Source organism: Cucurbitaria berberidis (assembly GCF_010015615.1).
Source record: "Cucurbitaria berberidis CBS 394.84 unplaced genomic scaffold K460scaffold_5, whole genome shotgun sequence".
Taxonomy (NCBI): Eukaryota; Fungi; Ascomycota; class Dothideomycetes; order Pleosporales; family Cucurbitariaceae; genus Cucurbitaria; species Cucurbitaria berberidis.
Genome location: NW_024468939.1, coordinates 3,119,515 through 3,146,736, shown reverse-complemented (window position 1 = coordinate 3,146,736; position 27,222 = coordinate 3,119,515). Strand labels below are relative to the sequence as shown.

The window sequence follows — 27,222 nt, the reverse complement described above, 5'->3', positions numbered from 1 at the left end:
CCCAAAATTTCGTGAGCCAAAGGTTGCTTTGTTCATCCACATTTTCACTCCTCTCTCTCTTCAACCTCTTTATATTTCGCCGTCAACATGGCGAACCAACAGGATGCGGCAAAGACGGACCCGCTCACCGGCATGGCGCACTCTGAAGCGCATTATTTCAACAGGTGCGCAGATTCACTAGGCTGTAGCAATAGGAAACTTATGCTAACGATAATGCGCGCAGCTACAACCACCACGGTCCGTTAAGCTTTTGTACTGTAGCGTTGAGAATACTACTAATGCGCATATGAAGGCATCCACGAGGAAATGCTGGTGCGTACCGTCCGATTCTGCCGCTGTTGTCTGCATTCACAGCCCCTCTCAGCAAGCGACTAACACGGAGTAGAAAGATGAAGTCCGGACCAAGAGCTACCGGGACGCCATCTACCAGAACGGGCACCTGTTCAAGGACAAGGTAGTCCTCGATGTCGGATGCGGTACATCTATCCTCAGCATGTATGCGCTCCCCACAACCTCCCCCAACGGCACACGAGTAGGCACTAATAGCCGCGATACAGGTTCGCGGTCAAGGCCGGAGCAAAGCACGTTATCGGTGTCGATATGTCTACCATCATTGACAAGGCGCGCGAGATCGTCGAGCAGAACGGCATGTCGGACAAGATTACCCTACTCCAGGGCAAGATGGAAGAGGTCGTGCTACCGTTCGACAAGGTCGACATTATAATCTCCGAGTGGATGGGCTACTTCCTGCTGTACGAGAGCATGCTGGACACCGTTCTCTACGCAAGGGACAAGTACCTCGTCAAGGATGGTTTGATCTTCCCCGACAAGGCCACCATCTTCATGGCTGGTATCGAAGACGGCGACTACAAGGAGGAGAAGATTGGATGTAAGCGCCTACGTCTGATTCGATTCCTGCTTGCAGATATCAGATGCTAACTTGAATTCAGTCTGGGACAACGTCTGGGGCTTCGACTACACCCCGCTCAAGGCCACCGCCATGACCGAGCCCCTCGTTGACACGGTCGACATCAAAGCCGTCGTCACCGACCCCTCCCCCGTCATCACCCTCGACCTCTACACCTGCACTGTCGCCGACCTCGCGTTCCGGTTACCCTACGAGCTTAAGGTGCGCCGCAGCGACTTTGTCCACGCCGTCATTGCCTGGTTCGATATCGAGTTTGCGGCTTGCCACAAGCCCATCCGTTTCTCTACCGGCCCCCACACCAAGTATACGCACTGGAAACAGACGGTATTCTACCTCAAGGATGTATTGACCGTGGAGGAGGGCGAGACGATCAGCGGCGTGATAGATACCAAGCCCAGCGACAAGAACCATCGCGATCTGGACATCAACATCTCATACAAGCTGGACACGGACGACATGCACAGGCAGGCAGCAGGACAGGCTCAGTACAGAATGTGCTAAGTGCCGTCTTCGTCCGTCTTTGTGTGTGCAGGCCGGGATCAGACGGTTTCTCCCACAAAAAGAAGAGTAATGTTTCAATAGACTTTTTTTGCAGACTTCGGCGTTCGATGGGAATTTTAGGGGCGGGGCCATGAAAAATCTAGGGTAGCATGAGCATGTGTCACGAGTTACGAAAAGCAGGGACCAATCTTTATGGTTGGGAATTCCTCCCCTACAACAACGCAAATCATCTTCACGTGTACATAAAAAAAACCCAGGATCTGTGATTTTTTTGGGGGGGCGGGGGGGGCGGGGGATGAGATAGAAGACAAGAACTCCGTTTCTATATATGCCGTGCCATGCTTACACTTGGGGGTATCTATGCAAAAAAGTAACTGTTCCCCAATAAAAACGCCGTTGAAGGGATGGATGGCCCAATAGCCAAAGATGTGATCAGACAGTATTCCATGAGTATCCATTTACCGATATTCACAAACTGCTCCTCTCCGGACCCAGAGGATATTTCCCCAAAAAACAGAACGCTACTCGTACTCGTAGTCCTCACCGAAACCTTCATCCTCGTCCTCCATGTACTGGTGCTCAAGATCGTCTTCCGAGGCTGCATCCTGCATGTCCTCGTTCTCTTCCTCTTCACCTTCAGCATGGGCATTGGTGACCTGGACAATGGGTGGTGCTCGTGTGACTTGAGAGGCAGCAGGACTTGCACTTGCACCTTGGCCGCTGTCAGACGGGCTCGAAGCCGTGTCTCCGCCTGGAAACAACTCCTTCAGCTTTTCGTAGTTGATACCGTGACTGAAGCCGTTTGCGCGCTTCTTGAGCATTTTATGCGCTGCCTCTGCCGCGCTGGCCGCGGGTTGGCCATCAAGAAGGCTGCCGTCACCCATTTGGTGGTGTCTGCGCTTCTGCTTTGGTTTCTTGGGCTTATCTTCTGCTGCTTCGAGCTCAGCCTCCAACATCTTCTTCTGCTGCGTTCTCAGCCAGTCTTCATTCTCTGTAATCCAGATGGCCTCTTTGCGGCGGACTTCGTCGGGGCCGAGGATGCAGTTAGCGACGTCGGGGTCATCGTCGAATTCGTCTTCACCAATGTCGGGCGAGAGGTTGACAGGAACGTCGCGGGAATCCGTGTGCGCACGCGTCATTTCTTGGGCTGTCCACCCGGTTCGCTTCAACAGTTCGTGATTCTCGTTGTTGGCAAACTCCTTGAATATACCCTCCCAGTCTTTGATGACATGGGTGAGCTCGGACTCGATGTCCTGCTCAATCTCGAGGTCCTCTGGCGGTATGACGATGGGGTCCCGCTGCTTTGGTCGACCGCGTTTCTTGGGCATGGTGAAGTCGGGATCACTGGCTTCGCCTGCCTCGACTTCTGCAAGGGCAGAGCCTACAGAGTCCACTACATTATCGTTGTTGCCGTCAAGGGCATCCGCATCGGGCACGGGTGGATCGTTGTCCTGTGTGTCTGAATCATGGGACTGTGTAGCGACAGCTTGAGACGCCTCAGAGTTGGATTTGCGTCTTTTGCTTGCCCTCGTTGACGACGAACTCGGACCTGCGTCGGGTCCGCTGTTTCCTGATTGCTCTGCAGGGGCGACTTCGGTGCCGTCATCTGCTCGTACATTCTCTTGGGCATTCTTCCTCTTCTCCTTACGCTCCTCTTTCTCGGCGCGCCTCCAGATGGCGGGTGGCTGGGTCGTGACCTTGAGTCGCTGACCGATCTGACGGAACTGGTCGACAGACAAAGCTGAGGTAGGTGTCCTCTTGAACTCATACAGGCGAGAATTGATGGTAGAATCGGCGACCTTGACGACATAGACAACCTCGCGAACGGTTCGACGAAAATTGTTCATACGAGCAGCAATAATGATGCATGCGCCGCAAAGGCCAGCAGGCTGGCGTCCCTGTACCATCCAATCCCGGCTCATACGCTTCAACAGCTTGCAAGCGTCGTCGGCGACTTTGTGCGAATCTTGGTAGAACTCGAGTTTGCGGCAGTACTTTAGCATTAGCGGCTCGATCTCCTGGACAGCCTTGTTGCCCACAAGTTGTGCTGGGTCTTCTTCGCCGAGCTTCTTCAAAAAGGCCTTGTAGGTATCACCTAATGCCCACACGTTGGTCTGGATCTTCTCGGCCAGATCCATGAGCATGAGTGTGTTTTCGGGCTGCCGCCGTGCTGCCATGTAGATAGCTACGGCAGCGACATTCCTCATGCGACGACCCTGGATAAAGTTGTGGTTCATGGCGAGCTTGTACCAGCCAACCGCTTGATCGATGACTGACTGTCGAACTTGCAGGGAGTGGGCAAGGGCCTCGATGGCATGCCTGCCATGCATGGCCGCCTGCTCTCTGCTCTCCATGCCGCCAAGACCTCGCATAGTGCCACCCATGGAGTTGGCGTGACGCTGGTTCTCTCCGATGAAGCCACCCTCGACTATGGCCGCTCCGCCTGCCGTCTCACCAAACGTGACCTCGGCGACAATGGAGCTCTCCTCGAAGACTTTACCGCACGAGTAGCAGAGAGTCAGATTGTCCTCGCTATGGACGTCCGGGCTGTCACAGCATTTCGCGCGGTCGACGGGCTTGGGCGGCGGAGGTGCGGGCAAGGCGTTTCGTTTCGTGGTTATGGATTGGTAGGGGTCTGGTTTCTTGGAAGAGCTGAGGCCTCCGATGCGGGGAGCCCTAGGCCGCGCCACCGTGGGCGCAGACATGTTGTTGGTGAATCGATGTGTGGGCTGTGGTGTGGTGGAGTTTGAGTTGAGAGCGAGTATTGAGGATTAGAGCGAGTCAGGTCGAGGAAATCATTGCAAGGCAGACGGCAAATGAGAATCGACTTCGGTACCGCGGGAGAGCGGGGCGTTTGGGTTGGTGTTAGCGTGAGTTGCGCTTTTCGTTTTTCTTAGTCCTCCCTCCACCACCTGGTTAGAATGACTCGGACACTCACGTGAGACGACTCTGTGGCACAGTCACTAAGCCATAGTATATCCTTATTCCCATTGGCTTGCATCGACTAGCGTGTCACGTGAGATAACTAAGTCTTGTTCGGTCAGCGAGGTCACGCTTTACCTCTTTCAGTCAGCAAGATGCCGCGTTCCCCTTTTCGGCCGGTGAGCTCTGCACCTCAACATAGAAGCAAGGCCACGCAGAACCGCGCAAATCAAGTATACGGCGGCCAAATTATGCAATACCCTCAGTCAGTTCCATCCAGACCGCGCAGACTCCCTTGAATGCGGTACCTGCAGCAGCGGACACTTGTGCACTGCACGTCACTACTTCGCCACCCGCCATTGGCTGGGGCCCCATCTTAGGTCAGATCAAGTTCCCTTGCGGGCTCCCCCCAGCCTCCTCCGAAGTGACAAGCAGGGCCGCCTACGTAGGTACTTCATCCGGTCCCCGCAGAGCTGAACTCCCAGCTTTTAATCCTCCAAGCCCATTCTCATTCACCTCCACACAACCATCAATCAAAATTCTACCACATCTCCATCACCCTTAGAGACAATGTCCACTCGCAAGAGGAAGCAGGAGGAGGAGGAGCTTGTTGCCCTCCCAAGTGACGAATCTGACGAGGAAGAGGAGTAAGTGAAGCGCCTGCTTGCTTGACGTCATGCCATCACCCTTCCACGTCGCGAATTGTGCGATTTTGTATGCATTCTAGTCGCCTGTCCTCGCTTTGTTGCATTGAAGTTTTGAATTTTCTCCCATCGCGCCCTGTTGTCGCTGCGTAGCTGTCAAAAGCCGCGCCTGTCAGCCTGACCGAGTCGCACCCCCTTCCCCGCGCGCTTCTGCACCTTTCTTGACCTGCAATTGATACGACTGCGCTCTCTATGCGACGACTATATCAGCTGAGTCGCGGACAACCTGAAAAATGTAGACTTTGCGCTGTTTTGGCATATGGGACAGCGTTGAACAAGGTCACAAGGCTGACATGGCACCTCACAGATACGCCGAATCTGAAGGCTCCGACTTTGGCGAAGAGGATTCTGATGAGGACCCTCGTAAGTCTGCCCATCTTGCTCGATACCCTCCCATGCCCTCTCTGACTTTTTCTTAGCACCAAAGAAGAAGACCAAGCGCACTGCATCCAAGGGCGGAGAAGATGACGGAGAGGAGGACGAGGAGGAGGACGACCTCGAAGACGAAGACGAGGAAGACGATGCCCCGGAGCCCGTGCCCGAGGGCGACGAAGAAGATGAGGATGCCAACCCAACGGGCAAAAAGCCGGCTGGTGCTGAGAAGGACCGGAAAGTCAAGACCACCAGTCAAGCCGACCCAGTCCCTGTTGTTGATGACGATGACGAGGATGAAGAAGAGTAATGTGTCGCTGACGGAATCCCCGTACGCAGTACCGTCTCTGCTTCGCAGCGATAGTCTAGTAATAGCATCACTTGCGTACATTGGAAATTTCACACAACATGCCTCGCGAACCTGTGCACTGGTCGTTTTTGGTAATCATCATTGTCATTGACTAATATCAAGACTCATTAGGTCATGTGCTACGTAAATGTGCAACTACACCCAGTTCTGATACCTCTTGGTCATCTGGAACCTGCTCTTCAAATCGGCATACCTCTCCGATCGCTTGTGAGCCGCCGTCGCGTTGCGCGGCGGAATGCCGTCCCAGCTGACAGCATACTTGGCAGTCATGTGTGCAATCGCCCTGGAGAACTGGATCCAAGCGTCTAGGTTGAGGTTGTTGACGGTATCACCATCCTCGTGGTAGTTGACATCGTATGGCACGCCAGCAGCTCCGCCAAACTGCTCCGCCTCCTCTTCAGTCTTGATGCCTTCAGCACCACCGGCAATACCTCCTGCGGCAATACCAGCCTCAAGGAAAGGACCATAGTCTGAGCGACCGTCAAACTCGATCTCGGTGTGGTTCAGGCCGATGCTGTCAAAGTACGAGGCAAACTCGTGTTCAGCCTCGGCAGAGCCAGCAGGGCCGGTGAGGTTGTAAGCAGAACCATCGCCGTCATAGATCTGATAGGCGAAGTTGGGTGAGGCCATCATGTCAAAATCGAGCATGAGCCGGATCTTGTTCTTCTCGGCTTGCGAAAGCTTGCTGACATAGTACTCGGCTCCGAGCAGCCCGGCTTCCTCAGCCGCCCACCAGGAAAATCGCACGGCGTTGTTGACAGTGAAGTTAGTCAATTGAAGGGCGATCTCAAGGATGGAAATCGTCCCAGATCCGTTGTCGTTGATTCCAGGACCGGCGTATACCGAGTCGGAATGACCACTGACGTGGATTACGTTGTTGTGATCTCCAGCTTTTGTCTCAGCGATGACATTCAACGTCTCGTAGAGCTTGACTTCTGTTGACAGGTCGACAGTGATCTTCACCCCAGCCGTGAGTTGTGCTAACAAAGATTCGCCCTGGCCCAAGGTGATGCCAACGACTGGAACCAGTTTGCCCTTGGGAAACAAAACACTGAGTGAATAGCCTTGGAGCGTGCCCTCGCCGTTGTTCCATGCTACTACTGCGGAAGCGCCATGAGCAGCAGCAAGCTGAACCTTGGCACCGTAATCGCACACGCCGCGCTTGATCAGCGCAATGGAACCGTTGAGGCTTGTGGGGAAGTCGGTCTACTTGATGTTAGTCCTGGTCGTCGTACAGTTCAGCAAACATTGTACCTCATTACATCCCAAGTTGGGAATGGCAACCAGAGGACCCGTGACATTGCCTCCTGGCGCAAGCGTTACGGGATAAGCTTTGATGTCCTTGTTGTTCGCTTTCAGGGTTGCGTTGGTGCCAATGTTCAACGGTACAGCCTGGGTCTCCACCGTGTAGTAATCGGGAAACTGCTCGAGCTGGCCTTTGATGTAGGCGACGGTATCCTCATGACCTTTGCTGCCAATGATGCGGTTTTTCCCCGGCGTCTTGTACGCAATGTCCTGCAAGATCTCGGCCTTTGCGAACAGGTTGTCAATGTGAAGGGAATCGCGAAGAGACTTCTATAGCGGGTATTAGCATTCAGTTGGAATATGCCCGGGTTCGGTGGAGCGAGGTACCGAAGAGACCAGCGTCTTGTAGTCGCGGGGCTGTACAGCTGCAGCATCTGCAACCATGGCAGCACTCGCAGCCACGGCCGCAATTGATCTGAAAACACCCATTATGGAGCTTGTTTCTTCCGTGCGAAACTGCTTTGACAAAGTGCGAGAGAAGTGCCGCCGCCCAAAATGCCGGACAGGCTGCGCAATTTATACGTGCCACGACGATCCATGACCTTGCAGTGCCTCGCATATTACCGGTACTCGCAGAAAGCCAAGCGGTGCCGTCGTGCTGACATTGCGATATAACAAGACCGAAGCTCACAATTGAAGCACCTGCTGCTTTAGGATAGTAGCTCACCCCTGTATACGAGGGCGAGCGCCTATCCGCCAATGGCAGCGCACACGCGACCGAAGGATTGGCACGGCCATGTCAAGACGTGATAAGAAACCTTGGTGAGCTTCTATCTTGTCTTCTGCCAAGGGCCGCTTGACCATTGTCGTGATGCAGGAACGGAGTAGAGAGGGGACGATGATGCCAGTGGCGCGAGCTCCGGGCTTGGCGGATTTTAGACTCTGGATAGGCTACCTGGACAGGCTGGACAGAGATGGGATTGAATAGGAACCTGATATACTCGACATAGTAGGGCCAAGTAACAGACTGTGGTGACTGTACCACGAGGGAGGTGGTCACCGAAGCAACTCGCGTGCTATGACTAGCAGGGCAAACTTGCCTATAAACTGTGCAACGTACAACAACAATAAGAACAACACCAAAGCAACAACATGACAATGACAACAGCCAACACCAGCGCAGTGAAATGACGCTTTTTCTCCTCTGACGGAATTCAAAATCCTTCAAGAATTGCCCATCATCGCTCGCACCTTCCTTCTAGAAGCAATACGCTCGTGCTTTGCTTGGCGACACCCACCTTCCCGCTCCACCGCGGTAGCCACTGCACCCACCACCCGTGCCTTGCACGCCGACCAACTCGTTCGCCATGGATTCGGTCACAAACGCTAGCGGCTCAGGCGCCCCAAACACTGGCACTGGGGCCGTTGAGGTGCAAGACGGCTTCGCGGACCTTCTGGCCACATTCAACGCGTACCTTGACGACGAACTATTCCCCCTTCCAGAATTCACCCGCTTTATGGACCTGCCCATCGAGATCCGTTGCAACATCTACGAACAGTACTTCTTGGAGGAGAAGAGTCCACAAAAGGAGATATGCACCATTTCTACCAGATCTCTGCTTCACGAGCAAAGGGCTCCACAATGAAGTCGGCTTCTGCTTGCTTGAGTCAGCCCACTTCCATTTCAATGACGATGACGCCTTTGGCGATTTTTTCGCTTTCCTTTACTTGCAGCAGCATGCGAGGTCCCTCTCCAACATGGTACGAAAGTTGACCTTGAACAACGTCAACGGCCAGAGAGGTTCTATCATATATGGGCCTATTAACCGGGAAGCCAATCTCAGGGTTACAGATTTATCGAACGAAGAGCACATCGACATCATTCACGCCCTTCCACGTGTCCGTGAGCTCACAGTGACACTCCACGCGCCCCTTCTCTACTCGGGTGACTCCGGGGACGAGAATCGACCAATTTCCGTTCAAGCTATTCCAATCGATGATTTTTTAGTAGGATTCAAGCCGGAGGCCATCTTATGCTTGAAGGAGCTGCAAAAGCTGGTCATCGTCGGAACGAGTGGCTATTGCAACCGCAGCAAACAAGTTGTCCACCACAACGTCGTAGTCATGGACGACGCTAAGGCTGCGCATCTTCAGGCAATCTCCGACCTCTGTCGTTACTTCAAGCGTCGCTTCACAGAACAGGGGCGCCATGTCGTTGTCACTGCTCAACTACTATGTTCTCGGGATGGATGCAGCGAGGAGGTCTTCAAGTAACCCTATAGCTAACACAAAGAAAGAAAAGCGTATAGTTATTTGCAGGTTGATTGAGCTGTAGTAGAAGCTAACAGTACTTGCACTACGAAAGAGCCAAAGCTCTCAAGGCGCATGCTTGTATTATAGATTGTCGCGTTCGATACTAGCTTCAAGTAAAGCAAAATGGCAAAAACATACAACAGCGGGGATTCGCTAGTGGTCACCCACCTAACTACTAATCCGCCGGTATCCTGCTTAAGTACCGCTGAGCGAACGGGAAGCGCTGAATTCAAGATCCTATGGTCGTATGTGGAAGGTTGGCATCTTTTTCACGTTTATATACTTGCTCCTACGCCCCATCTATCTTGGCCTCCTAAGGAACATTGATGAGCGATCTGGCCCACTCCAAGATAAGGATCCACCCGCATGATTGTTCGGACTGAGAGACTCTAGGCTTAGAATCTCCTGTATGCCTTGTCGTCGCCGCGGCGCATATGTCGAAGCATACTACAGGCTACTCCAGCCATGAATTGGGCGCTAGAGGTTCAGACAGCAGCTTTCAAGATCAGGAGGGTCACCATGTCCGAGAAGATAAGAAGGATCGTCTGGTCCCTAGGAAACCTAAAGGCATCTGAAGCGGCCCCTGGCCAGTGTTGTACCAGTTGTCGCAGCGTTCATCTCCAAGTCGTCGCACAGGAAGGCCCTGTTGTACTTTGACATGTATATAACGAGTTTCCATGACGAACAGATGACATAAGCCTTATTCGAAGACAATTTAAGAGGGCTATAATGGTAGAGAATTAACAGCGATGTCCAGTTCAAACGCATTTATATGTTCAAGTGTATGTGGTTGTGGATCAATTGCATGAGCTTCCACTCCTCGACGTGCTCTCGGGTTCGAGCTAACTATGCTAACGAAGATACTGTAATCAAGGAAGATATGTTCTCGTTGCCAGACCATGGCGAGAAGGTCCTGTAGTTGACGGCGAAAGCTGCATGTTTGGCCGCGGAGGAGCAGGGGCGGGGACTTTTCCGCATCGGTATCACAAGGAAGCCAGCGGTACCGACCGACGTCACGATGTGCGCGACTTGCGCTTGTTGCTTCACGCCTCACGGAATGGAACTCTCTCGCGTCGCATCCGCATCCGCCCAGTATCCGGTATCATGAGGACGGTCCTCTTGTTCGGACGCCAATGTCTTCGCCATGGCCCTCCAAAGTCAACGGCCACCTTCGCAAGCCGAGCTGCGACGCGACGGTTCGCAACCGCCTCGTTCATCCGCCAGCAATTCGCTTCCCCTCGCTTTCGCGGCAGGACTATACTATGGTCTGGCGCAGCGACTGGCGCAGCTACCGGCGCACTACTCAGTCCGCTTGCTTTTGTAGAAATTAGCCATGACAAGTCGGACAGTGGAGAGAAGACGCACGAAGCCGCCATGCTTGAAGCATCGAGGAAGGAGCTCGATGAGCAGGTACCTAAGGCGCTGAAGAACTCGACCAAATACCGCAGAGGCATATACTTTTTCATTGACGACTACATAATCGAGCCGATAGCCACGGGCCTGCGGTTTCTGCACTTGCTAATCATCTTCGTGCCCGTCATCGTTACTATCCCAGCTATTTGGATTGGCGCGAGACAGACTAAGAGGGATAATGAGCGCAGTGGCACCTTGTGGTGGTATGGCTTCTTGGTCTCGTCCATGGAGAGGGCGGGAGCCGCTTTCATCAAGGTATGCAGTACAAAGTTACGGAAGTTGCAGTTCCAGGCGTAACTAACTGCATTACAGCTTGGGCAATGGGCAGCCTCACGAACAGACGTCTTTCCGACCGAGATGTGCCTCATCATGTCAACACTCCATTCAAACGCACCCGCTCATTCGCTCAAGGTCTCGAAACAGACCATCGAGGATGCCTTCGACGGCCAACGCTTCGACGACATATTCCAAGAGTTCGACGAGACACCATTGGGCGTTGGCGCAATTGCCCAGGTATACAAGGCGAAGCTGAAACCACACTTTGCGACCCTACAAGAGAATACTGCTGCGCTGGAGGAGCCCAACTTGGCTCACAAGATAAAGAAGAATGTCGACATTACACTGAAGAGCACTCCTTCAAGAGTTCCTTCCAGTCATGTCGCCGTCAAGGTTTTACATCCCAAAATCGAGAAGATTGTGCGAAGAGACTTGCGCATCATGGCCTTCTTTGCTGTTATCATCAATGCGATCCCTACCATGGAGTGGCTGTCCTTCCCAGACGAGGTGGAGCAGTTTGGTGAGATGATGAGGCTGCAGTTGGATCTACGCATTGAGGCTGCGAACCTCACAATGTTCCGTAACAATTTCAAAGACCGGACAACAGCCTGGTTTCCTTACCCATACACAGAATACAGTACGCGCAGTGTTCTAATTGAGGAGTTTGCGCAAGGTATCCCTATGGAAGACTTCCTACAGAATGGAGGAGGGGTGTACCAGAAAGACATCGCGGATGAGGGGCTTGATGCTTTCCTCACCATGCTCCTCATTGATAACTTTATTCACGCAGACTTGCATCCAGGTAATATCATGGTTCGATTCTACAAGCCCGAACAGCTCGATGTATCCATCTTCACTCGAAAAGAAGATCGAGTTACTGGACCTAAGGAGTCGCTCGACGTTACTGAAGAAGCATTGCAGCGGCTACGACCGCACAGGAAGGATCCGGAGCAGTGGAAAGCAAGGCTTCAGGAGCTTGACAATGAAGGATACCGCCCACAGCTCATCTTCATCGATACAGGTCTCGTCACGGAACTCAATACGAAGAATCGCGCCAACTTCCTTGACCTCTTCAAGGCTGTGGCCGAGTTCGATGGGTATAAAGCTGGGCATCTGATGGTTGAGCGGTGTAGACAACCAGATGCCGTGCTGGATGGGGAGGTATTTGCGTTACGCATGCAACATTTGGTTCTGGGCGTCAAAAGCCGTACGTTCGCGCTCGGCAATATCAAGATCGGCGACATTCTCAATGAGGTGTTGTCCATGGTACGGACGCACCACGTTCGTCTCGAGGGTGACTTCGTAAATGTCGTCCTCAGCATTCTACTGCTGGAAGGTATCGGCAGGAGTCTCAACCCCAACTTGGACCTCTTCGCAGGGTGAGTACTAAAAGTGGCCTTGATATACACAAATCAGCTAACTCTTGTCAGTGCTCTTCCAATACTGCGACAACTTGGTGCTCAAAGCGGCTCCTCGATGATCCGCGGGGGCGACTTCTCGATGCTCAAGGTCTGGGTGGGTCTTGAGGCCCGCAGCTTCTTGCAGGCTTCGATCGATACGGTATGTAATTTGGTGCCCCTATTTGTTAACATCCCTAACAGAAACAGGTGGAACGATGTGTCAAGTACGACCAGCTAGCGCCCAATATATGAACCCGCCCCATTGACAGCCCATACTTAATGGATGGTCAATCACGCCGCTCTTAAATCTCTCATATCGACATATAGCTCTCTTAGCCCTGGTAGGGCAATTGTGCTACGCTCTATAGTTCCGATGCGGTCCTATACACAATCAGCCTTGTTACGGCAAACTTTGCAATTGATGTCGGATTTGGTTTGCTGCACAACAATAGAGGCGAGCAGTGGTCCTCTTGGGCCTCGAATATAGATCAACAGCAGTATAAGCCCGATGTACCAGCTCCACGGGGCTGCGCAAGCGTATCCAAGAAATGGATCGCGGGGGCTGACAAGGGTCACGAAATGACGTAGCTTCACGAGCTCTGCAATACAACAACACCTCTCACACGAACGCTTCACAATCATACTCCTTCTTCATCCTTCTTAAGCTGACCTGAACGCTTACAATAGCGATTCGGATCAAATCAGACCCACTCACAACCCTGCCACCATGGAGCCCGCCGCAGCTGGAGTTCGGTGCGAAAGTCCTACGAATACTAATCGAATGTTTTGCTAACATGTGAATAGTAAGTAGCTGACCCTCCTTTTCTAAGATATCGCGCTAAGCCGCTGCTTCAATATATCTATACACGTCTTAGATTTTCTTATATAAAGTTCACGTTCTCCATATAAAGTGCTAATCGTGGCGCTACTTTTAGTCTATGCTGCCGAGAACCTGCTTCAAGGTGCTGCAGCGCTCGTCAAGGGCATAACTCACCCAACACTTCCAATCAAAGCAAACCTTACCCGTGTCACTTCTCTTTCACTACCACGATCGCAACACACTGTCTCAGTAGTCAAAGGTCGCGCATACATCTTTGGTGGAGAGACAGAACACGGCAGACTCGCCGACAATGATATGCACGTTGTCATCCTGCCTTCCAGCGGTGTTCTCGATGCCGATTATACGACATTCCCTGCGCGATCTGTGAACGGCTTGGATGATGTCCCCAACTCGAGGAAAGGGCATGCCGCCGTGGTGATTGGTGACAGTATATACATATTTGGCGGGGAGGTAGAAGGCGTTACAAACGAAAAGGGGCGAATGTGGGTGTACGACACTGTGTCAAATACGTGGTCATACCTCGATTCTGCATCGGATACGCTCTTCCCCAGCCAACGCACTGGTCATGCGTCGGCCAGCTCCGAACTTCCTGGTCCAAAGACGACGACGTACCACGAAACAGCGCCTCAGGCGCCAGCTGACCCAGCGAAGGTTGTCCCGGAGCCAGCAGAGGCAGACTCTTGGGGCACCATCTTTGTAGTGGGTGGTCACGATACTTCGAGCGGTAGACTGTCGAACGATGCACTGGCATTCGATGTCAAAACCCGCTCATGGAGTAACATACCCACCCCGTCCGGCCAGCCACGAGATGGTGCGAGTTTGTCCCTTGTGGGCGACCGCTTATACCGGTTCGGTGGGAAAGGCGTAGAGACATTGGCCTCCGGTGCAACAGAATTCCTCAATGTCTCGCATGTCTGGACACACGCCGAAGGCGGCACTACACCACTGGCTAGTGGTTGGGCCTGGGAGGAAGTATCACACACCGACATCAAAGGCGGTACCGCGGCCGCACCACAAGCACGCTCGAATGCCGGTCTCGTGGGTGTTACTACAGGGCAGGGACGGCACTACCTCCTCGCTATCGGCGGCGAGACCGAGGATGGTACTTTCTTCGATGACATCTGGGCACTACAGCTTCCGCCCGAGCGCTCGACGGCAGCTGCGACGAAGGACAGCATTCGCGCGAGTTTCAAGAGGGATACGCATGAGTCCGAATGGGCGGAGGTGCTGTACACCTATGTGGACACCAAGGGCGAAGAAGAAAAGGAGATTCCTGGGGAGCCAAAGAGAGGTTTGGGCATAAGAGGACATTTCGGCATTGCCAAAGGCACCGAAGTCGATGGGGCGACGGCTGTCGTATGGGGCGGTGTGGATGCCAATGGTAGGATTCTTGGTGATGGGTGGATGATTACAGTAGATAGATAGGATCATGTCGTGCGACTCTCGTTGAGGTAGTCGTTGAGTTAAATCTGCGAAGTGCACAACGTGGGCGGGGTTTATGTCGACTTGTTACCAATTGCCCATATCGAGTCCTAGCGCCCCACGCTTTCTTAGCACTTGCTCTCTCTAAATCTACCTCCTCTTCCTTACTCATGCTCCAAAGCGCTTTTCGGCGTCGCTGCACTCCGCCATGAATTCTCGACTTCTTGCGCTTATTGGATAATCAAAAACTAAAGGGCAGTGAAGTTCTAGAGCCTTGGCCCCTGAGGCTCTCGGCGTGGGTCGGGAATGGCTGGTGGGTAAAGTGCTGAAACGTACAGTCACCCAATCAGGCAACTGGCTGAACAAACATCCTCGTGGGCACCAATCTTCGCGTGTCTGAATGGCACAGCAAGTAGCCAAGTAGCGCCAGAGGACTTAGCACCTTCTGCAATATAATTGCAGTCCAATCAACTGCCTGACAGCGGCGCGTGCCGGGTAACTGCAGGACGGATGATCTAGTATAGGCTGGTATGGGTACAGCACATGGCCCAGGGGTGAGAAAGCATCATGCGCCCTTACTACGGAGCCTGTAGAGTGTTAAGAATGGCGGTGGCCCTGCGTGAGGTTGTTCGAGGGTCGCTAGTTTCGTGGGAACTGAAAAATATATCTCTCAGCAGGAGTTGCCACTGCTTGACTGCCACAGAGTTTCACAAGAGAAGGAAGTAGGAAAGAAATTCTATCATGGGTTACGGTAATGATCCCTGCGTTACCCCATTGGATTGATATTGTGCGATAAAGGAAGCTGACTACATGATCAACAGGCGGAGCATTAACACTGGTGAACGGCTCACCGTTCGACTGGACATTAGCCAGCCAGCATGCGTATCAGATGGATTCCTGGAACTGGCCAACAATCAGCACAGGTAAGAGCGTTCCCCCCAAAAAACGACATTATCAGGTCTTGACATTGATCAGGAAAGGCATCAAGAGTCTATGTCGAGTTTGGGACCAAAGGAAACACTCGTGACGATGCAGGGGAAGCCTACTATAGCATCGCTGGAACGTCAAACAAGTTTACGGTGCTAGCTAGGAAACCTACGGACTACAAGCTTACTATATCCCTGGATAGCATGTCCATGAAGCAAAGTCCGCAGGGGTCGAATATTGACCTCGGTTTCCGACATGATGCTACGGTAAACTGGATCATGTCGACAGACGAGGCTGGACAGTGGTGGTCCAATAGCGGCACTTACACCGACTGGATGCAGCAGAGCATGGGTTCGCTGGCTAATAGGACGCTGAAGCAAATATGCATGCCTGGCTCGCACGACGCTGGCATGAGCACCTTCAGGCCGGGTACTGTTGGCGCTAATATGGCGAACACGCAAACCCAATACCTCGATTTCTATCAACAGCTAGTGGCGGGCTCCCGATTCTTCGACCTGCGGCCTGTCATCTCTAGCGGACAGTGGGTAGCCGGGCACTACAGCGCGCTGAGGAACGACGTTGAAGACATCTGGCTGGGCGGCAACGGACAGTCAATCGCGGATATCATTAAACAGGTCAATGACTTCACGGCGCAGTACAAAGAGCTTGTCATCATCAACCTCAGTCACACTCTTGACACGGACAACAGATACAAAGACCTCTCACAGGATCAATGGAACAGCCTATTCGACACTTTGAAGGGACTCAACAGCCGCTACACGGTCCGCAACCCAGGCAACACCGATTTTTCTAATAGTGTCTTGGGCGAGTTCATCACAGATCGCGCATCAGTGTTCATCGTAGCCCAACTCCCCAACGGCATCAGTCTAGGCGACTACGCAAACGAGGGCTTCTTCTCATCGGAAAACTTCCCCTTTTTCGACTCCTACTCCAACTCCAACAAGCTGCCCAACATGAAGTCCGACCAACTCGCCAAGTTAAAGGCGAATCGCAATCTAGTCTCCGACGCATCAACACGCAAGGACAAATTCCACCTCCTCTCCTGGACGCTAACGCAGCAGCCAGAGGATGTGCTGAACATGGACCGCGCAATCATGAATCTGGCAGCTTCGGCATTTGACGAACTAGTTAGCGAGGCGTGGAATGCCTTCACGCCCGAGAGTTTTCCCAATGTGCTGTTTGTAGATGCCCTAGGAATCAGGGATAAAAGCGTAGTCTTCCCGTTCGACAAACCTCGGAACGTCGCAGTGAACAATGATATTACGGCCCTTGCTATTGCGGTGAATAACGGAATGGCAGGGCGGAATAGGTACATCACTGGACGGTGAGATAATGGGCAAGGAATGGTAGGGGGACTTGCAGTAGCGGCTCATGTGGTGTGGTAGACGTCTACATTGAGAATTTATGCGAAGATTTGAGTTTAATTCGCATATCGGTGGTGGAACTAGTGCAGTTTATGCGAGATGATGAAGCTGTTCGATGACGCTACATGCAGGAACCTTTTGTCATGAGACGTAACTAGGCTTCGTAGTGGGCTCAACCATTCCACGGGTATAGCTGGGAATAGCTCGCGTACCGTTTGTAACGAAGACGGGTGTAATGTGCTGTGGAGCAACGGCTGATCTCGCTGTGGTGCGATCCGAGGACGCAGAAACGCGCAAGCTGATGTTTAGTAACGAACTAACTAGATAGAACCTAAAGCGCAGTGTAGTGTTGCAGAGAAGATTATCGATGGCGATAGAGTGTACATCCGAGGCAGCAGTGATACATTCTCCTTGCCAGATGTCCAGACGTGAACATTGCCCTGAACACACCTAGATTGCTTGAAACCCTCATTGCGGATGCTCGCCGAGCAGGCGACGCCAGTTAATGAATTGAGAGGCAAGCCACGATCGTAACATGCTGTGCTACAAGTCTCGGAGACATTTTCGTATGCAATGTAAAGTGAGGACAAGGTAAGCCCCGCGGAGGCAGAATGTGTATCGACATCTCACTGGAACGCTTACGAATCACCAATATGCATCTCATCCCGTAGAATACGAAGTAGCCTTGCGGGGACACGAGTGATCGACCCGAAAGCTACACTACATTTGCAGCCAATAAGATTCTCCCCATAACCCCGCTTGCCTAATAATTTTTTTTCAGCTGTCCCCTTTCGTCTCCACACAATATTTCATGTTGAGTCGCCGCCCAAGATTAAATAGCGTAGCAATGATATGTTAAGAAAATGCGGTCAAGTACTATGGAGGCTCTTGAGCGCGACAGACTTCCGGAGTTGTGCTACATGGGACCTGGGAGCGGGCGTTCTGTGCGAGGTTGCATGACAAGTTGTTGGTAGAACATGCGAGTCCCACAGGGAGTAAGTGGTACAAAGCACCCAGCTGCCGCGGCATCGGGAGACGGACACATTTTCGCGTCATAGTGGTTACTCGGCAGGCGGCGGTCTCAGACTCGAGTCTCGAGGACCGGAGTTCAATAAGATGTGGAGCGTGCTGGTGACTAGGTAGCGAGGGTTTGCGCATTCCAATATTGCGACGAAGCGAGTCCAGTCTAGGGCTGAAAATTGCGGGAGGCTAAAGGAAGCTTGTTTCACTCCACCAGGAGCCCACCTGCATGTTGGGGGCGGGTCGCAAGGAAGGATGTCGGACTCTGCCGCCAACAGATTTCCGGATTTGTATGATGACTGTCTCCACTCAGGCTCCACTCGGATGGTCGAGTGGTGGAAATTGTGTAGGCTGACGCCGTGGACTAAGCGTGCAGGTGGTAGCTGCTAGGCATGCTGCATGTTAGAAAAGAGGGGATACGAGGTTTTGCGGCGCCTGGATTCTACTGGCGCTACTAACTCTCAGGGAATATTGGAAAGCTATGCGTCGGAGGCTTGCAAGCTACAGGGTAATTCCGCCATGCTGCTCTCAGCTCCGGTGGCGGAAGCCTACAAGCAACTTGTTGTCAATGGCGTGAAGAAATGAGATTCGCTTCGTGAGACACGTGGTTGGCTGTCTCCGTGTCACCGGGTGAAGGTGATGGGCCAGAAAGGAGTAACATGTTCGAGGGACATGCTGTCCCTCGGCCGGAGTTACGAGCGCCTAGGGTACGAGGTAGGGTCAGGGGCTCGCACGCAAGCGACGAAATTGCCGTAGGGTCAAGCTGGCTGGAGGCTTCCCGCTTGCAGGCAGCAGATTCATGCCATGTTAGACTCTCGTCTAAAAGTAGATGTGCATGCTGGGGATGAGATGCTTCCCAACAAGCTCCTCCCCAAGAGCCGTATATGGCTCGTGGGCGTCGGAGGCGGCAGTTGCCAATACTCCTAGGGGTGTCGGTATTTGTGTAGCGTTGAGCCACGGGTGGAAGAAGCATCTGCTAGGGGCTTCAGCAGCCAGCCATGATTACAGGCGTCGTCACACTTGCCATGCGGTCGAGGTTGCACTGCGTGTCTAGCGATAATCCTCTCCCTGGCGCTAGCAGAGTGTTGAACAACGACTCACACCATGACGATGGTGCCGAGAAACGATATTGATGAGGATGGACACGGTTGGGCAGCGTCAGCTGTGAATCGTCCGTCGTTTCGAAGCCAACCCTCATTCTGTTTTGCTCGTGTTGCTCCTAGGCGACGTGATGGAAGCCCAGAGACTGCATGGCAACGCAGGCCGTGCTGCCCTCCAAGGCAAACTCTCCTAAATACACAACCTCGTCCGAGCCGATGCGACGCCGGCGCCACGGATCGAGGGCTCGAAGTGTGAGAGTCCACGAGTCCGCGGCACGAGGCTTACTTTTTCTAGCTTCACCGGCCTCCACGGTTGTGTCCAGGCACCGCTTCGATGCGCCAATGCCCTTCTAGCTGCGGCGCGAGTCAAGTTTAGCTCACGCCTTGCAGGGATGGCTTGCTGGCTGCAGATCTCTCCTCTCCCTCATAAGGCGAGGCTACCTTCAGCCCGTGATGTTTTTCTTGTCCACCTTCTCTGCGTCGAAGACTCAATCAATCCTCCGCCTTATTTGCGGCCCGTCCTTCGTTTCCGGTCCCAAGGTCACTCAGTGTCTTGTCAATATCGACTATCACTATCCGCTCGCTTGCTTCAACACCCTCAAACTACCATACCTAGTAATTCAGTAATACGAACACACAACTATTCCCAAGATGCTCTATTCCGCGGCCGTCGCTGCCATTGTGGCTGCCACTCCCCTTGTCAGCGCTCATGGAGCGGCTCTCCCCAACATTGTTGGACTAAACCCGAGGGACCTCAAGGCCAGGGACTTGCTCAGCAGCCTCGGGGCACGCTTCACTGACGTCCACGAGTTCGTCAAGGCCCCAGAGAACCAAGTCAAGCCCCGTCAGGATGGTAAAGAGTGTGGTGCCAATATTGGTTCCTGTGGTGCCGGTCTCTGCTGCTCACCAAATGGATGTATGTTTCAATGTCATGCCACAAACGTCCATGTCACTAACGAATCCCAGACTGTGGTACGACTGGAGACTTCTGCTACTCGCCAGGATGCAACTACGCATACGGTCCTGGCTGCCCTGAAAACGCAACCCCCGCGGGTACCAACACTTCTTCCATTGCCCGAACCAAGATTGGTTCCATTTCCTATGGCGGTGGAGGTATTTACAACTGCGTCACCCCCGGCACCGTCGCCATCACCTATGATGACGGCCCACAGAAGGTTCTCACCAACCATATTCTGGACGTCATGGCGAGCCACAACGCCAAGGCTACCTTCTTCATCACTGGCAACAACATCAACAAGGGCCAGATCGACATCACCCAGGAATACATCGATGTCATCAAGCGCATGGACGCCGAGGGCCACCAGATCGCCTCCCATACCTGGACTCACTTGGACTTGAGCGTCGTTTCCTCGATTGATCGCAAGCAACAGATGTGGAAGAACGAGATGGCTCTTCGCAACATCGTCGGCAAGATTCCTACCTACATGCGCCCGCCGTACTCTAGCTGCACTGGCGCGTGCCAGACCGACATGGCTGCGCTCGGCTACCACGTCACCTACTTCGATGTCGATACCGATGACTACAACCAGGATGCTCCCGATGAGATCCAGAACTCCAAGAACTGGTTCAGGGGTAACATCACCCAGGGTGGTGCTACCGGCACCAACGGAGCCAAGTGGCTCGAGATCTCCCACGACATCCACGAGCAAACCGCCAACAACTTGACCGAGTACATGCTCTCCACCCTGACCCAGCTCGGTTACAAGGCCGTCACAGTCGGCGACTGCCTCGGCGACCCCAAGGCCAACTGGTACCGCGTCGCTTCCGGCGCCGGCACCGCTACCTCAGTAAGCACATAATTTCACTAAACAAAACTTAGCCTTCTTGAGAGTCGTCCTCAAGCTTCTTCATGTCATTGAATCAACTCTCGGCTCTGCCATCTAACCTTGATTATCAAGGATTCCGATAATTCGGAGCCAAGCAGTTCGCCCCTGTCCCAGTCTGAGATTAAGAACAGCAAGGCTGGGGGCACTGCTTCGTCTGAACAACCCCAAACCGGCTCTGCGAGCCAAGGCTGGACCCGTAGAGGTCCAGTATCCCTTCTTGCCATCGTGCTATCGTTGTCGTTCACACTGGCTATTTAAGCTATTACTTTTACTCGTCTAACATAACGCCCTCAAGGCTACCGGTACGGCGACTCGTTCTTCCTCCGCCCCTGCTTCCTCGGGAACAAAGAAGGTGACCACCGACGCTACTTGCGGTGGCACTAACCAATAGTACGTGCCGCTACATTCAATCGTCTCACACAACACTGACGTTTCGAAGCACTTGCTTAGGTGGCTCATTCGGCAACTGCTGCAGCGCCAATGGCTGGTGCGGCACTACCGCCGACTACTGTGGAACTGGCTGTCAATCTGCCTTCGGTAACTGCGGCTCCAACAGTGCTGTCAGCTCGTCCGTCAGGGCCTCCAGCACTCCCGCTGTTAGCTCTACTCTGAGGACCTCTTCTACCAGGGTTTCCTCGGCTGCTCCTTCTGCCTCCGCTGGCAAAGTCTCTACTGATGGTAGCTGCGCCGGCACCGGCGGCTTCACTTGCCAGGGCTCCTCCTACGGCAATTGCTGCAGCCAGTACGGATGGTGTGGCTCTACCACGGACCACTGCTCTGCTGGTTGCAACTCTGCCTTTGGTACCTGCTCTGGCACTGGAGCTGCGTCTTCCACTGTGAGGCCCGCCTCATCCACTGTGAGGACCTCATCTGCCGCGCCACCCGCCGCTACCAAGAAGGCCTCCACCGACGGTACCTGTGCTGGAACCTCTGGCTTCACCTGCCAGGGCTCCTCGTACGGAAACTGCTGCTCGCAATACGGCTGGTGCGGTTCGACAACCGGCCACTGCACCACAGGCTGCCAATCGGCCTTCGGCACTTGCACCTAAGCATCACCTTTCCCCATCTCTTTGTCCCCTGGAAGCTTCGGCTTGGAAGAAGGCGTACCTGTATATTTCAAATGGAGGGACATGTGGTGTTAATGACACATGATGAGGTAAAAAGCTAGCATATACTTATTTCCCCTGTACTATGTTTTGTACATTGAGATTGGGTTAGCCCTCGTTTTGCGTTCAGCTGTGTTTGTCGAAGATGGAACACAATGTGTCAGGGGTTCAAAATGTGCATAATCTTACAATCGAACGCACATATTATTTTCCGAGAACTCGTACTCTGCCGTCTGCTTTCATGAAATCTTCAAATCAAGCTTTGCTTGGTTTACTTGTCGTGATCCTTCGCTTTCCCCCATTTGGTGGTTTTCCGTTATTTTGCAGTCAGGCCCTCCAGAAAACCAAGAAAGCCAAGATAAATTGTCTTGGAGTGGCCTTGGGGCTCCTCTTTGCAGAGCCTAGATCCGCGTCCGTGTTATACCCCCTGGTTGTTCCGGATCGCATTCCATCTACGCGAGGCAGGGACTTAAGATTGAGAAGACTTGGAAACGGAAAGTGCCACAGTGGTTCGACATTTTATTACTAACCAAGAGAGACCCTCTATTCCTTAAGTACCATTTTGCGGTCTTAGTGCGGACTGAATCAGATGGGGCGCACTTCTTATCGTCATGGGAGCCGAATGCCCCCACGCTTCGATCCTACAACGTCCACACCACGTGCGCTTTGACGATGCTACCATTCAGCAATACATCCACATTGCTTTCCTCCAATACGAGAAGCTGATAGTCGCCTCTTCCACTTGCCCATTCATCTGTCGCCATTTTCAACTTCAAATTTCTTCCCTTCGCTTGGCCAGAATTAGGGAGAAGCCCTTCGGTCCATTTGGTAATTGGGAAATGGACTTGCAAGATATAGAATTTCACAACTGCCACGCCATCTCTACCGCTGGTTTCCTTTATTATGAGTGCTACTTTAGTGCGGCTAGGTCGGGTTCAATAGAGAGGCATTGAAAGAGAAAGCGACCCATGACAAGCCACGACGGAAAGGAAAAAGGCCATCGATCGCGTTTGTAGCGCTCCTCATAGAGTATAGAATGACGGAATTGGGACAGAGTGGTACATATGGACCAGGATATCCGTCGTGCTTGGCAAGCAGTCAAAGTATAAATGCCCTCGCTCCCGTGGCTTCTTGCTTGTTTGTTTATTATCCATGTTCCCTCTTCTTCCATACACACCGCCACAAGCCATGAGCGTCGAGGGAAGCGAACAGCATCCTGGGAGTTGTCAGTGTGGATCGGTAACCTTCACGCTCCACGGCGCCCCCACGAAAACGTTACGATGCCACTGCAGCGACTGCGCGAAAAGTGCCGGAGCACCTTATCAAATTGTCTGTTTTCCCCCCTGGTCTTACCTGCGTGGATACACAGCAGCTAATCAAATGCAGATGGCGGCGTACAATAACACATCAGTTACGACTAAAGACCCCTACGGCTGGATACGCACCTACACCATCACCAAGACAGACTCTGGGTTCCCACAAGAAAAGCACTTTTGCTGTAAATGCGGATGTACGCTGTGGACGGTGCCGTTGCAGTACGAGGGACAGGTGAAGATGGTGCGGATTTCGCTGGTGGAAGACGGGTGAGTTTGTGGTTGGTTCCACGGCGCTTGCTCTCGTGTGAAACAGGCAAAACTAACGGGTGAGATCAAGTCTGAAGAATCCTGCGTTCACGCCGGTTAAAGACGTGTTCGCCTCGGGAGATGATACGCTGTAATAGACCGCATTGTGGGGACTTTCTCTGCGGCGCGGTAGGGGCGTATGAGCCGGCGGACGGACGATTGACATGGCAGCTCGGAGATAGAGTGAATGCTACCATCGTCCTCTGCAGCATGCCACAATGGCTTGTGAACACTGTAGTCTCGTCAACATGATGTATACCGTGGATACGTAGCGTAAGATGCATCACGCTAGCTCTGCAGCCATAGTTCGGATGGTACGGATGCTCACGTGGCCTTATACAGAGACATGACGCTCGAGCATTCCGAGCTCCCCCACGCCTCAGGCTGCACGGACAGAAGCCGGAGGCGGTTCAGGTGGGGTTCTCAAGGGATGACGTAGATTACGCTGCGGTTGTGGGTCTCGAGAAATGAACCAGAGCCTCGGTTGCTGTCTTGCTCCCGGTGTGGTACCTGCTCTAATCCAACTCCTTGCTGGTGGACGAGAAGACATACAGGTTGCGGACTGCGAGGGTCCGAGATTATTTGGCTGTCAGTGATGAACCGTTACTCAGTAGAAACTGCAAAAGTTGGATGACGGCGAGTTCCACGGTACGGACTCAGAAGTCCTACATACCTTTCATCACGTCCCATCAACATCAACATCACGTAACATCACTAAGTAAACGTTAATCTAAACTCACTGACATGAACGCAATACCCAAAATCTAAACACAGCAAATAAGACTTCATTTTTCTCGTAGATGGCATCTTACATGATGAACTGCAATCATGACAACATATCCAGTAAACCCCCGAAAGATAAACCCAAGCTCGAGCTAGAGCTAAATGATGGTATCCCCCAAAACGCCATGCGATGCGAATTGCCCAATCTAGAAAAAAAATACCCAGAGGAGCCCATGCAAATGTGATCCGAATGACCAATTTCAGAACGCCGAACGTCAAATCATACAAGACTCAGACACCGTCTCGACTCTTGTGAAAGCGAAAGCCCTAACGGCTACCTTGCAGTAGCATTAGGCACAGTTGACCCATCTGCGGGAGGCGCCTGCTGCGCGCCAGCGCCATCCCTACTCGACTCGACCTGCCCGGGACTCTCATCCGTCCTATCCCTCCTCGTCCGCCCACTAAACACATCGCTCAGCCTAGCACTCATCCTCTTACTCCTCCTATCCCTACTACTCGCCGCGGCGACATCCTCAGCACTTGTATTTAAATTACCATCCACCACCACTTCTCTACTCTGATTTCCTCGCTGCTCTCTCAGGCGTCGGAGAGCGGATATGCGTTCCTCGGCTGATGCGTTGGGGCGGTGGCGAAGGGAGAGAATATCGCGGAAGGCGGTGCGGCGGCGGTGTGAGGTATCTGCTGTGGGGTCCAGGGGCGGGGCTAGGTCGTCAGGGTTGGGTTGGGAGGCGGTGGAGTCGTGGGAGGTTACGGGGCGGAGGTCGACACGGCTACATACAAGGTTAGACGACTGCTCATCTTATAAATAAGAAGGGTTGGTGAAAATCTTACCATAGTGGACATGTACCAGAAACATTTAGTAGCCATGGATCTACGCATTCAGGGTGGAATTTGTGGTCACAAGGTAGGACGCGAAGGTCCTGGCCCTTTTCGAAGTCTTCCGTGCAGATGGAGCAGCCAAGGTTCTCGTCATGAGAGGCACTGTTGTTTGTGCCCGACATAGCACCTCCAGCGAGAGTTTGTGCTGGTGCAATACCATCTTGATGTTCGTCTGCTGCGGCTCTTGTTGCCTCTTGTGGTGTATCAGTCACATCGGCGACAGTCTTCGGCGTTGCATCAGGCGCCTCCTCTCCGGCTGTTGTTTGCACTGTCTTGTCATGCGCATGCGCATCCGCGCCAGTCACATTGCTTGCCTCTATCGTCGACCCAAGTTCGACATCGGTTGGTTTCGCGGGCTCTTTCTCGCCAAACTTGACGATCGGGATAGTCTCGAGAATAGCTCTACCCAGTCCCCTGGCCCTACTCTGCCTCGGTCGTCCCAGCACGTTTCGAGGCCCATACCGCTCTGGATGGCGATGCGCTCGGATAGCGCCCGTGATAATGATGACTAAGAATAGGGCAGTGATGATGCCAGTGATGCTGTAAAGGATGATCATGGCTACGGCTGTCGACGGTGATGGGCCCAACGGATTCTGCTGCTGGAAACCTCCATTGTTGCTATTGTTATCATCCCCTCGACCTTGCACACGCACAAAAAACTTCATGTGTACGGGCAGGTTGCTGATAGCATCCCGAAGCGTCGCCGAGTCCTGCTTGTTGGTCATTGACAGTACCGGGAAGGCTTGCATCATCTCCTGGCTGTTGTTCTGCTCGTAGTCGCAGTAGTCCGTTTCCGTGCTATATAATATAACGCCTGATATGTTTGCATTCCGATAGGCGTCCTCGAAGACACGCTGGGGGTCTATGAAGCCGGTATAGTCGTTCAGGTTGCAACTGATGTATGCGATCTCGCTGTTGGTGATGTTGGCGACGGTGGAGGCGTTGGTGCTGTACAGGTTGCCCTCAATCTAAGCGCTGTTAGCTCGAGTGATATTGCATGATCCGCGGGCATGGGACGAACTGTTCGTTGTGCTGCTTCCCGTGTCAATGGGACGAGTTGTGCGATCTGAGCTTTATCGCCTTCGGCGTGCTTCAAAGGTATAGTGCCCTGGAATCGTGGGCCGGCCGTCGAGGTGTTTGAGGATGTGATAGTGGCTGTCGCGACGGATGCGAACAGCAGACAGGTCTGTAACCGATGGAGCCGCATCGTTGCCCGCGGATTGTATATGCGTATATGGCGATGATATGAAACGGTAAGGGTAGCAGCAAGGTTGCGCGTCTTTTTTATCGATGACAAGCACAGAAGTCCGGATTCTCCATAGACTCAGAGGGCGGGGGTGGTGGTGGCTTCAGCAATACGCCTCCAAGCTAACCAAGCAATGCGAAATGAAAAGTACGAAAAGCGTATAGCACTACCATTTCTAGCCGGAGAGAATGGCGGAGAGAAGGGAACAAGAGAGAAACTGGCAGCTGTTGCGGGGATGTGGACCCAAGATGGACATCAATTGATGATGACACCCGCGCGAGGCCGGCCGATCCACTCGTGGAGGGCATGGCTTCTCCACTCCGAGGCGTGCCGGGACCATGATGCATGCAAGGATTGAACTTCTGTGGTACATATCCACCACCCACCCAGGTGCCGGCGAGCATCTCACTTCTGAAACCTGGCCTAGTGCCCTTGCTTGCCGCTGCACTGCCTCAATCCAAGCCCTTGCATTTGTCAACTTTTCTCAAATACTCCCAATTGCCCGTTCAGAAGCATCCGTGGCTCTCCGCGCAACATTGCAAAACATGACCACCGGCTGACAGGCTGCCGTCATGGTGCTTTAGGGCTGAGCAACAATTACAACAGACTGCTCTTCTCGATACCAGCATGTCTCAGGTA

At 53.0% G+C, this 27,222-nt stretch overlaps 12 protein-coding genes across 12 annotated transcripts; 8 read left to right on the top strand and 4 right to left on the bottom strand.

Annotated features, from left to right (window-relative positions):
• Window positions 1–2: 2 nt before the first annotated feature.
• Window positions 3–1,655, top strand: K460DRAFT_370503 (S-adenosyl-L-methionine-dependent methyltransferase). The gene is made up of 6 exons (XM_040934176.1): window positions 3–164; window positions 224–237; window positions 293–312; window positions 386–495; window positions 558–889; window positions 951–1,655. Exons 1-6 carry the CDS (start codon window positions 88–90, stop codon window positions 1,427–1,429), a joined length of 1,032 nt encoding a protein of 343 aa, XP_040785102.1. The 5' UTR covers window positions 3–87; the 3' UTR covers window positions 1,430–1,655.
• Window positions 1,453–4,271, bottom strand: K460DRAFT_370502 (uncharacterized protein). Its single transcript, XM_040934175.1, has one exon. It carries the CDS (start codon window positions 4,132–4,134, stop codon window positions 1,951–1,953), a length of 2,184 nt encoding a protein of 727 aa, XP_040785101.1. The 5' UTR covers window positions 4,135–4,271; the 3' UTR covers window positions 1,453–1,950.
• A 433-nt stretch (window positions 4,272–4,704) lies between these two features.
• Window positions 4,705–5,785, top strand: K460DRAFT_420433 (uncharacterized protein). Its single transcript, XM_040938082.1, has 3 exons — window positions 4,705–4,998; window positions 5,363–5,418; window positions 5,475–5,785. The coding sequence occupies exons 1-3, from the start codon at window positions 4,922–4,924 to the stop codon at window positions 5,735–5,737; spliced, it is 396 nt and encodes a 131-aa protein (XP_040785100.1). The 5' UTR covers window positions 4,705–4,921; the 3' UTR covers window positions 5,738–5,785.
• A 52-nt stretch (window positions 5,786–5,837) lies between these two features.
• K460DRAFT_320700 (Zn-dependent exopeptidase) lies at window positions 5,838–7,668 on the bottom strand. The gene is made up of 3 exons (XM_040930454.1): window positions 7,430–7,668; window positions 7,052–7,372; window positions 5,838–7,003 (listed from the first exon to the last, which is right to left on the bottom strand). Exons 1-3 carry the CDS (start codon window positions 7,529–7,531, stop codon window positions 5,933–5,935), a joined length of 1,494 nt encoding a protein of 497 aa, XP_040785099.1. The 5' UTR covers window positions 7,532–7,668; the 3' UTR covers window positions 5,838–5,932.
• A 741-nt stretch (window positions 7,669–8,409) lies between these two features.
• K460DRAFT_409938 (uncharacterized protein) lies at window positions 8,410–9,316 on the top strand (the record flags this gene model as incomplete). The annotated part of the gene is made up of 2 exons (XM_040937311.1): window positions 8,410–8,620; window positions 8,676–9,316. 2 exons carry the CDS (start codon window positions 8,410–8,412, stop codon window positions 9,314–9,316), a joined length of 852 nt encoding a protein of 283 aa, XP_040785098.1.
• An 81-nt stretch (window positions 9,317–9,397) lies between these two features.
• Window positions 9,398–9,776, top strand: K460DRAFT_187356 (uncharacterized protein). The gene has a single exon (XM_040927095.1). It carries the CDS (start codon window positions 9,479–9,481, stop codon window positions 9,680–9,682), a length of 204 nt encoding a protein of 67 aa, XP_040785097.1. The 5' UTR covers window positions 9,398–9,478; the 3' UTR covers window positions 9,683–9,776.
• Window positions 9,777–10,459: 683 nt separating this feature from the next.
• K460DRAFT_292280 (ABC1-domain-containing protein) lies at window positions 10,460–12,696 on the top strand (the record flags this gene model as incomplete). The annotated part of the gene is made up of 4 exons (XM_040929343.1): window positions 10,460–11,023; window positions 11,081–12,423; window positions 12,475–12,604; window positions 12,652–12,696. The coding sequence occupies 4 exons, from the start codon at window positions 10,460–10,462 to the stop codon at window positions 12,694–12,696; spliced, it is 2,082 nt and encodes a 693-aa protein (XP_040785096.1).
• A 475-nt stretch (window positions 12,697–13,171) lies between these two features.
• K460DRAFT_380365 (uncharacterized protein) lies at window positions 13,172–14,710 on the top strand (the record flags this gene model as incomplete). Its single annotated transcript, XM_040935252.1, has 2 exons — window positions 13,172–13,205; window positions 13,380–14,710. 2 exons carry the CDS (start codon window positions 13,172–13,174, stop codon window positions 14,708–14,710), a joined length of 1,365 nt encoding a protein of 454 aa, XP_040785095.1.
• A 368-nt stretch (window positions 14,711–15,078) lies between these two features.
• K460DRAFT_398504 (PLC-like phosphodiesterase) lies at window positions 15,079–17,337 on the top strand. The gene is made up of 3 exons (XM_040936202.1): window positions 15,079–15,458; window positions 15,529–15,630; window positions 15,683–17,337. Exons 1-3 carry the CDS (start codon window positions 15,449–15,451, stop codon window positions 16,981–16,983), a joined length of 1,413 nt encoding a protein of 470 aa, XP_040785094.1. The 5' UTR covers window positions 15,079–15,448; the 3' UTR covers window positions 16,984–17,337.
• A 231-nt stretch (window positions 17,338–17,568) lies between these two features.
• On the bottom strand, window positions 17,569–18,603 carry K460DRAFT_370495 (uncharacterized protein). Its single transcript, XM_040934174.1, has one exon. The coding sequence runs from the start codon at window positions 18,175–18,177 to the stop codon at window positions 17,896–17,898; it is 282 nt and encodes a 93-aa protein (XP_040785093.1). The 5' UTR covers window positions 18,178–18,603; the 3' UTR covers window positions 17,569–17,895.
• A 1,187-nt stretch (window positions 18,604–19,790) lies between these two features.
• Window positions 19,791–21,798, top strand: K460DRAFT_264782 (carbohydrate esterase family 4 protein; the record flags this gene model as incomplete). The annotated part of the gene is made up of 4 exons (XM_040927494.1): window positions 19,791–20,055; window positions 20,106–20,917; window positions 21,282–21,376; window positions 21,426–21,798. Coding segments are annotated over 4 exons (1,545 nt in total), but the record flags the coding sequence as incomplete, so codon positions are not given.
• Window positions 21,799–24,471: 2,673 nt separating this feature from the next.
• Window positions 24,472–26,848, bottom strand: K460DRAFT_346486 (uncharacterized protein). The gene is made up of 3 exons (XM_040931308.1): window positions 26,359–26,848; window positions 25,290–26,305; window positions 24,472–25,228 (listed from the first exon to the last, which is right to left on the bottom strand). The coding sequence occupies exons 1-3, from the start codon at window positions 26,542–26,544 to the stop codon at window positions 24,772–24,774; spliced, it is 1,659 nt and encodes a 552-aa protein (XP_040785091.1). The 5' UTR covers window positions 26,545–26,848; the 3' UTR covers window positions 24,472–24,771.
• Window positions 26,849–27,222: the final 374 nt, after the last annotated feature.

Bases quoted from the DNA above. Each gene is read 5' to 3' on its own strand.
- K460DRAFT_370503 (XM_040934176.1), top strand. From the start codon at position 88: ATGGCGAACCAACAGGATGCGGCAAAGACGGACCCGCTCACCGGCATG. The intron at 313-385 runs GTGCGTACCGTC...AACACGGAGTAG, and splicing joins GCATCCACGAGGAAATGCTG to AAAGATGAAGTCCGGACCAA. The intron at 890-950 runs GTAAGCGCCTAC...ACTTGAATTCAG, and splicing joins CAAGGAGGAGAAGATTGGAT to TCTGGGACAACGTCTGGGGC.
- K460DRAFT_187356 (XM_040927095.1), top strand. From the start codon at position 9,479: ATGGCAAAAACATACAACAGCGGGGATTCGCTAGTGGTCACCCACCTA.
- K460DRAFT_370502 (XM_040934175.1), bottom strand. From the start codon at position 4,134: ATGTCTGCGCCCACGGTGGCGCGGCCTAGGGCTCCCCGCATCGGAGGC.
- K460DRAFT_398504 (XM_040936202.1), top strand. The intron at 15,631-15,682 runs GTAAGAGCGTTC...GACATTGATCAG, and splicing joins CTGGCCAACAATCAGCACAG to GAAAGGCATCAAGAGTCTAT.
- K460DRAFT_320700 (XM_040930454.1), bottom strand. From the start codon at position 7,531: ATGGGTGTTTTCAGATCAATTGCGGCCGTGGCTGCGAGTGCTGCCATG. The intron at 7,373-7,429 runs GTACCTCGCTCC...TACCCGCTATAG, and splicing joins ACAAGACGCTGGTCTCTTCG to AAGTCTCTTCGCGATTCCCT. The intron at 7,004-7,051 runs GTACAATGTTTG...AACATCAAGTAG, and splicing joins CCAACTTGGGATGTAATGAG to ACCGACTTCCCCACAAGCCT.
- K460DRAFT_346486 (XM_040931308.1), bottom strand. From the start codon at position 26,544: ATGCGGCTCCATCGGTTACAGACCTGTCTGCTGTTCGCATCCGTCGCG. The intron at 26,306-26,358 runs GTTCGTCCCATG...AACAGCGCTTAG, and splicing joins GGGAAGCAGCACAACGAACA to ATTGAGGGCAACCTGTACAG. The intron at 25,229-25,289 runs GTAAGATTTTCA...CCTTGTATGTAG, and splicing joins TCTGGTACATGTCCACTATG to CCGTGTCGACCTCCGCCCCG.
- K460DRAFT_370495 (XM_040934174.1), bottom strand. From the start codon at position 18,177: ATGCGCAAACCCTCGCTACCTAGTCACCAGCACGCTCCACATCTTATT.
- K460DRAFT_420433 (XM_040938082.1), top strand. From the start codon at position 4,922: ATGTCCACTCGCAAGAGGAAGCAGGAGGAGGAGGAGCTTGTTGCCCTC. The intron at 4,999-5,362 runs GTAAGTGAAGCG...GGCACCTCACAG, and splicing joins GAATCTGACGAGGAAGAGGA to ATACGCCGAATCTGAAGGCT. The intron at 5,419-5,474 runs GTAAGTCTGCCC...ACTTTTTCTTAG, and splicing joins GGATTCTGATGAGGACCCTC to CACCAAAGAAGAAGACCAAG.